Raw genomic sequence first — 7,553 nt, 5'->3', positions numbered from 1 at the left:
ATTGTAAAATAATACCTTATAGATTTATGAATTCACATCTAAGTTTTAAAAATACAATTTAAATTTTTAGTTGGCGCCTAAAATGTGTCTTAATCCCTGGTTACTAGTAACAGTGTTAAAAAGTGCTTGCCTAGTTTGGGGAAATTTCGGTCAGTCCCTGGTCAAAAAGTGCTGTCAAACAAAAATTCGATATAAATATATTTCTCCAAAAAAGATATCGATATATTGATATTTTGATACATTATCAACAACCCTAACCAAAACACAAATCATAGCAATTAACCAGCAATATTCGAACAAATTCTTTCGTGACGTGTCTCGATTAAGCTGGCAACATGGCTGATAACTTAGAGCCGCTGGAACCGAGTCTGCAGAATCTCGTCGAACAGGACTCGCTCAAATGGATCTTTGTAGGCGGCAAAGGGGGTGTGGGCAAGACAACCTGCAGGTGAGACAATAGCAACAACAAAACTGGAAACATGGAAATCTTACGGCTCACTCTATAATCCATATTTATGTGAATATTTCAGCTCCAGTCTGGCAGTTCAATTGTCTAAGGTTCGCGAATCGGTCCTTATTATATCCACAGATCCGGCACACAACATATCCGATGCCTTCGATCAAAAGTTCACTAAAGTGCCGACAAAGGTAATGACACTCCCAATAGAAGCTAAGAATTCCAGTGTCCAGTGTTAAAACGTCTTTTTTCCTCCAGGTTAATGGCTTTGACAACTTATTCGCCATGGAAATCGATCCAAATGCTGGACTAAATGAACTCCCAGAAGAATACTTCGAAGGCGAAAACGAGGCACTCCGCGTGAGCAAAGGAGTCATGCAGGAGATGATTAACGCCCTGCCCGGTATCGACGAAGCTATGAGCTACGCCGAGGTGATGAAACTGGTCAAGAGCATGAATTTCTCAGTGGTTGTCTTTGACACTGCACCCACTGGACACACACTGCGCCTGATCGCATTTCCGCAGGTCGTGGAGAAGGGCCTGGGCAAACTCTTACGCCTCAAGATGAAGGTGGCGCCCCTGCTAACACAGTTCGTTTCCATGCTGGGCATGGCAGACGTCAACGCCGACACGCTCTCCCAAAAGCTGGACGATATGCTGCGCATAATCACCCAGGTCAACGAGCAGTTTAAGAATCCAGTAAGTGCCCAGGTCCCAGTTTATGATTGTCCATCTTAAAATCCTTGGTTTCTTTTTTCCATTCAGGACCAAACTACTTTTGTGTGCGTCTCCATTGCAGAGTTCTTTTCTTTGTACGAAACGGAGCGACTGGTTCAAGAGCTGACCAAGTGCGGCATCGATGTGCACAACATCATTGTGAATCAATTACTGTTCCTTCAGAACTCACACGACTCCTGCAGCATGTGCGCCTCCCGCTACAAGATCCAGGAGAAATATCTGGACCAGATCGCCGACCTGTACGAGGACTTCCATGTAACCAAATTGCCGCTGCTCGAAAAAGAAGTGCGAGGCCCGGAGAGCATTAGATCGTTCTCTGAGAACCTGATGACGCCCTACAAACCTAAAGCGAAGCCCAAGGAATAGGAACACCCTTTAATCCTTTCTACCCCAACCGTTTGTAAGTTTTGTCCCGTAGAGTTCCCCCAGCCGGAGCGCTCAAAATAAAATTGAGTTAAGGTTGCGATCCCTGCAAGGATTGGCTCCTACGTGTAATCTAAAAACGTGTAACGATGCTGCTTTCTGAATATTACACGTACATTTTCACAGAGCGCCTCCTGCCCGTTCCATGGGTACCAGGCTGGGTAGGGCGTAGCCTGGCTGTTTCTTCTTGTAGTCCAGATACAGCCGGGCGTAGCGAAGGTATGCCATGTCACCGTGCACGACAGCCGACATGAGTAACAGGAACTCGTAGAGATTCACCTTCCCCTGGGCGTGACAGTCGATGTCGCGGAGCACGTTGTGCATTAAATCCAGTGGCACCTCCTTTACACCTAGGCTCTTCATGGCCCGACAACAGTCGGAGATGGACACGTAGCCGGTTCCTTTCTCATCCAAGTTTTTGAACTGCGTGGCATACATGCGCACCTGGTTCGCAGACATTTTTATAGGAATGGTCATGTGGGGGGAGTCTTCCTTAGTTAGTTGACCCATCTGAGTGCGGAGGAAGGTGCGCGTTTGATGAATCTGTCGTTTCTTCTCATCCGGCGACCAATGTAGCTCCTTGGCCATAAGGTTCGCGACCTGCGGGAGTATCGCCTCGGCCACCTGGACGTTAAGGAATGCCACTCGTAGCCGGCGGGCCACCATGTCCTCCAGCGTACAGGCAAAGTCCCGGACGCCCTGCTTGACCTCGGCCTCAATGTACGGGAACTCGGAATGCAGTCGCTTACCCACAATGGGCCAGGCTATGCCGCTTCTATCCGCGGCAACGGCCACCTTGAAAGCATTCGACCCGTATGTGTTGGACAAGTGCTCGGCCACATCGCGCTCCATGCCGAAGTCCTGCACTAGCCGGATGTACATTTTCGGACTCCAGCCATTCGCCCCGTCCAGTTTGCACGACTCCGCCGTAACGGAGTTGGCACGCAAGGGCGATAGTCCTCCGTAACGAATGGCTGCATTCACGGTCTTCTCGGCCACAGTCCTGAAGGAGGACCAAGTGCCACCCACAATCGAGAGCATGTTGCTGGGGCCCAGGTTGATGACATGGTTTTTCATCTTTGTGTACTGGAGAGAATCCGAGGGCACTGGCAGGGGCTTGAAGCCTCCCCAAACGGCCAGCACATCACACCGGCGGACATCGAAACTCGGACTGACAAAATTTTTCACGCCCTCCAGTAGATACTGCACATCGGATTCCGTTGGCTGGGTGGCATTGTCCATGGGATCCCTCGGCTCATGGCTGGTTCCCACCAGGGTGTGGCCTTGCCACGGCAGGAAGAAGATAGACCGCCCGTCGGTGGTGTGTGGGTCGAAGACGCCCACGTCCTCGGGGCAATAAAAGCGGGGCATTACGATAATCGATGACCAGCTCCGAGTGCACATGGGCTGGGCGTCTACATCCTCCATGCGGCGGACATTGTCGCTCATGTGGCCAGTGGCGTTGACCACTACCTTCGCCCGTATGGCGTACTTCTTTCCCGTTAGCTGGTCCACCGCCTCGGCACCATTCACATGGCCCTCCTTGTTCTTCAGGAGCCGCACCACCTTCATGTGATTGCAGATGTCAGCGCCGTAGCGGGCGGCTGTTAGAGCCACCGAGAGGCACATTCGAGCATCGTCGTGCTGCCCCTCGTAGAAGACAAAGGCCCCGAACAGCTCCGGACGACGGAGCATGGGAAAGACTTCCACCGCCTTGTCGGCACTGAGGTATTGAAAGGTCTTGGTTCCCTTGGGAGCTATCATATGATAGAGCTTCAGTTTCATGTAATAGAGCGGGGCCTCCCACCAGTTGTGGACGGGCAGCAGGATGGGAACCGGCTGGCTAAGATGCGGAGCCATGTTGCCAATGTGATTGCGCTCCAGCAAGGAACAGCGCACCCTTCTGAAGGCAGCCAGATCTAAGTGGGATACGGCCTGCTCCAGATCCCGCAGACCGCCGTGCAGTAACTTGCTTGACTTGGACGAGGTGCCGCTACCAAAATCCTCCGCCTCGACCAACGCCGTCTTCAGCCCCCTGGTGGCTGCGTCCAGGGCGCAACCGGCGCCAACAGCGCCGCCGCCAATGATAAGGATGTCGTACTGGGTGCGACCAAAGGCCTCCAGGCACATTTTGCGGGTCGGCAGCTCCCTCTTCATTTGCGGCACCGGCTCCGCTCCCGGTGGCCTCTCCTCGAACCCGAAGGAGCCGTGTGACAGCTTGGAGCTTCCCAGCATCACCGCCATTTGGATAAACCTGGCCATGTTCTCTGGCGATAGGTTATCCCCTGCAAATAGCGAAGAATTTTGACAAAATCTGAAGTGGGGAGAACAGTATTAATGCCAGAAACGTGTAGATGAAATAAGAAAACTAAGCACTCGGAATTCGAATGACTTTTTCAGAGTTTTTTCTTGTGGAATACGTTTAATGTACATACATGTGGTTTAAAACGTTCTGCTGTCGTTTCGTTTCATGCCTCAAAAGTTTAAATATCAATTGGAAAACAGAACTCTAGCCCCGCTGTCTGAAGGAATTGCATGTGTAAAGGTGGTGTACAAAAAAATGCCAAAGGTAACTTTAAAACTTAGCACAAATTTTACTATTAAATATGGCCCCGATCCGCTGCCTCCGACTCCTCTTCCGCTCTCTCCCCATCCATTTGTGAGCCTTTTGACTTTGAGCGTTCGTGGATTAACTAATTGGTGGCTCCGCATCGCGATCGGATGGCCTCCGATGGGCACCGTTGGGATTGGGGACTACTACTGCTTGGCGCCGCCAAAGAAGAACTTGTAGAATAGCGTGGCCACCAGACAGAGGACCAGCGGCAGCAGCCAGGACTTCACCGAACTCTCCTCGTTCTGCGTATCCGTGCTCCAGGTGGGCTCCGACTTCTGGGCCACGCTGGTGCGTTCGCTCTCAACCAGCTCACCGATCTTGTACTTCTTCATCATGTCCCGGGCGTCGTTGCTGTGGCCGACATCCTCGAAGTTCTCTGTGGCATCCTTGCCGGCCTGCTCGATAAGCACTTCCTCGCCACCGGGATGCTGTGGATAAAAATGGGAAACAGTTGAGTTCTATATTCGCATATATTACTGCCCAGTTGGTTTTTTTTTGTATGCTAATCCCCGTCTGACCCTGAATTCGATGGCTAAAAATTCAAGAAAGGGAATCGGAATTGGAATTCTGGAAAGGGAACTTAGAAGTCTTTGCATATGGTAATCGGTCGTTCAAAACGAATAATCTCCAATGATAAGGCCAACTTTGAATTTCTTTATAAATCCATTACTGAATCATCCGAAATAATAATAGCTGCCCTCAAACTGTCGCAATTAAAGTTAAAAGTAATTATGACAGTAGAAAGATAATAACATCATGAAAAATAATACATATGTGGTTGTACTTCAGGGTCGAACTCTGACCAACAGGAGCTTGTTGATCTTCACGAAAATCTGGTAGTATAATTCTCTTGACGTAGATCTAGCGATGCTCTTATTTATGCGTAGGAAAGTGTATATCCTGAACATTTGGAATACACCTTTCCCAAAAGGGGGCGCATGTTTTAAACATCATCGGATCGGATCTGGCGATAGTCGGACTCAAACTTTGGAATGGAAGCGCTTGGTCACCCTCACTATTGTTATTTTAAGGCACACGCAAAGTGCAGTGTCATCGTTAGAACCAAGTTTTTTGAGCTTATCTTAACAAGAGCATTAGATTCCACAGATAGCAAGGCCATTATTGCTGCGGAGGCGTTATTGCGCCAGAATGAAGTGCTGCATGGGAATTTCGCCGGTTGGCGGAGCACTTGCACAAGATTCTCCCCTTCGGGCGGCAGCGAAACTAATGAGATGCAAATGCAGACTAGTCGCACCGATTTTGCTTAAAACTTGACCCGGAGCACACGAATGCAAATTGATAGTTTCGCCACGACAGGCGATTACAAAATGTGATCGAGGGGGTTTCGTCAATAAGTGGGGCGGCGCGTACTGTTGCTGTTGCTGCTGCTGCTGGAAGCTTCCACGCGGCGAAACGAGAAATCCGGACACGGGGTCAGCCAGTTAGTGTCGGCGGGTCAAAGTACAGCTCTAATTACAGTCTCGATTCAGCTGCAGTTTGGTAGAGAAATTCATACTTCCACATGTGTGTACGTGCGCCTTGGCTCTACTCTAACACTTGGACAGTTGTCATTAGCTCATTGGCTATAGTGTGGTATGGAGATAACACCCGACGGCGACCTGGAAATGTCCGCCGTGCCCCTAATTCCAACGTGTACGCATTTCTTCGCCTCCAACACACTCTCACCTCGTTCAGAAAAGCCGTCACATCATAGACGTTGTTGTGGATGAGCAGCCAGGTGTCCTTGTTTGTGTTGTGCTTGGCGACCTCTGCGCGGGTGAAAGTCTTTGTTCCTTCGCTGGACATGGTTATTGGGCGGTGATCACTTGTTGATTTCTACTGCGCGTTTAATAAACCAACTTTTGATTGGGCGAATGAAACATTAGTTGCTGATAGTGTGACCAGATGCGGCAAGGTGGCTTAGACGCCCAAAATAGACAAACCAAACCTATTACTATTTTGTAAACTAGAGAACTTGTTTTTTTTCTTGGGAAAATGTTATTTAGTTTAAATAACACTCTATAAAGAAAACTCAGTCTTTAGTTTGTCAAACAACGGTGCAAATATTGAACGTGAATCTATTTTTTGAATAGCTTTCCAACACTGCTAGAATACTAAACACATACTAAATTTAGAGCGCCATTTTCAAATTATTTGAGTTTCCATATTTTATATTAAAGATGATGTTTACATATTTTTTTAATGAAAAAAAAGATTAAAAATATTACAATTTTTGCTGCTCATTAGTTCATTTAGTTCATTAATCTTAAATATAATTTTTATGGTTTTGCAATATCTGCTTTATGTAGCCTACTTTTTGGGTTAAGTTTTCTATGAAACGGAAATTCAAAGATTAAAAACTTTTCTAACTGAAAAGATTAAATAAAAAATGCTCTTACGTTAAATAATGAACCAGTTCCGTCTTAACTAAACCATAAACCCCTAATACTTCATTGGGAGCAACCGACACTGCGCAAACGCAAGTCTTATATTTACACTTAGACCCTGCCTATTTCATACTTGGCAAAGGAGACTTCAAAGTCAAACGTATCCTGCTGTACGCCGTGCGGCTGCGGTGCTCCTTTAAATTAAACCAGTCGACTGGCATCGCTAAAACTAAGAAAACATTAAACAAACGCTGTCTAGGCGTTTAAATAATAATACAAAACAGTTAACAATAAACTAAAAATATTTTTTAAAAGAACAGCAGGAGTGTTTTGAGACGCTGCGCTTTTAACTTTTTTTACGAGGTAAGTGGCGAAATGGATCCATATTACGCAATTCTCTTCCTGGAGCGGCACACAGTGTGTACGTGCGGGTTAGCATTTTCTCTAGACGGTCTCCAGAACTTCCTTTTCAACCGAGGGGGAGGTATGCCAGTTTTTCTGGCCCCCATAGTGTCCACCGTTCTGCTGCGTAATTCAAATCCTTGTATCCAAACTGGGCGTCTGCCAGGATACATACATGTTTAATGATTTCGGTAGCTGGCTCCTGATTTAAATGATGATTTGAAGCCATGCGGGCACCTGAAAATCCCCGAAAGTAAACAACTCTATGGGGGCCATTCAAAAACCGAGTGAAGTGGCTTGTAAATCAATGAGTTTGTTTGTGTCTTCTCGAGTACGAAAACGTGGGAGCCTCTGTGTTGTACTATAGAACCCATTTCCTTATCAGCACCTGGAGATTTTAGTTGACCATAACATAGTTAGTGCTCTCCAAGATAATAAGCCTTTTAGTACACTCCTGGAGTATCTCAGACACGCATTTGGAAAATGATGCCAAAACTTGGGGTAGGCAAAAAGTTTGATTGATGACTGTACG

The 7,553-nt window shown here is 47.4% G+C and overlaps 3 protein-coding genes across 3 annotated transcripts; 1 reads left to right on the top strand and 2 right to left on the bottom strand.

Moving 5' to 3' along the window:
- The first annotated feature begins 167 nt into the window (after window positions 1-167).
- Window positions 168-1,698, top strand: LOC108133174 (ATPase ASNA1 homolog). The gene is made up of 4 exons (XM_017252983.3): window positions 168-448; window positions 531-648; window positions 716-1,156; window positions 1,223-1,698. Exons 1-4 carry the CDS (start codon window positions 336-338, stop codon window positions 1,559-1,561), a joined length of 1,011 nt encoding a protein of 336 aa, XP_017108472.2. The 5' UTR covers window positions 168-335; the 3' UTR covers window positions 1,562-1,698.
- Gpo2 (Glycerophosphate oxidase 2) lies at window positions 1,656-3,880 on the bottom strand. The gene has a single exon (XM_017252982.3). The coding sequence runs from the start codon at window positions 3,878-3,880 to the stop codon at window positions 1,739-1,741; it is 2,142 nt and encodes a 713-aa protein (XP_017108471.2). The 3' UTR covers window positions 1,656-1,738.
- A 120-nt stretch (window positions 3,881-4,000) lies between these two features.
- Cyt-b5 (Cytochrome b5) lies at window positions 4,001-6,134 on the bottom strand. Its single transcript, XM_017252984.3, has 2 exons — window positions 5,919-6,134; window positions 4,001-4,660 (listed from the first exon to the last, which is right to left on the bottom strand). The coding sequence occupies exons 1-2, from the start codon at window positions 6,036-6,038 to the stop codon at window positions 4,376-4,378; spliced, it is 405 nt and encodes a 134-aa protein (XP_017108473.1). The 5' UTR covers window positions 6,039-6,134; the 3' UTR covers window positions 4,001-4,375.
- Between the last annotated feature and the right edge of the window lie 1,419 nt (window positions 6,135-7,553).

Source organism: Drosophila bipectinata, chromosome 2R (assembly GCF_030179905.1).
Source record: "Drosophila bipectinata strain 14024-0381.07 chromosome 2R, DbipHiC1v2, whole genome shotgun sequence".
NCBI lineage: Eukaryota > Metazoa > Arthropoda > Insecta > Diptera > Drosophilidae > Drosophila > Drosophila bipectinata.
The sequence above is the reverse complement of the archived record's forward strand: the minus strand, read 5'-3'. Positions and strand labels throughout refer to the sequence as shown.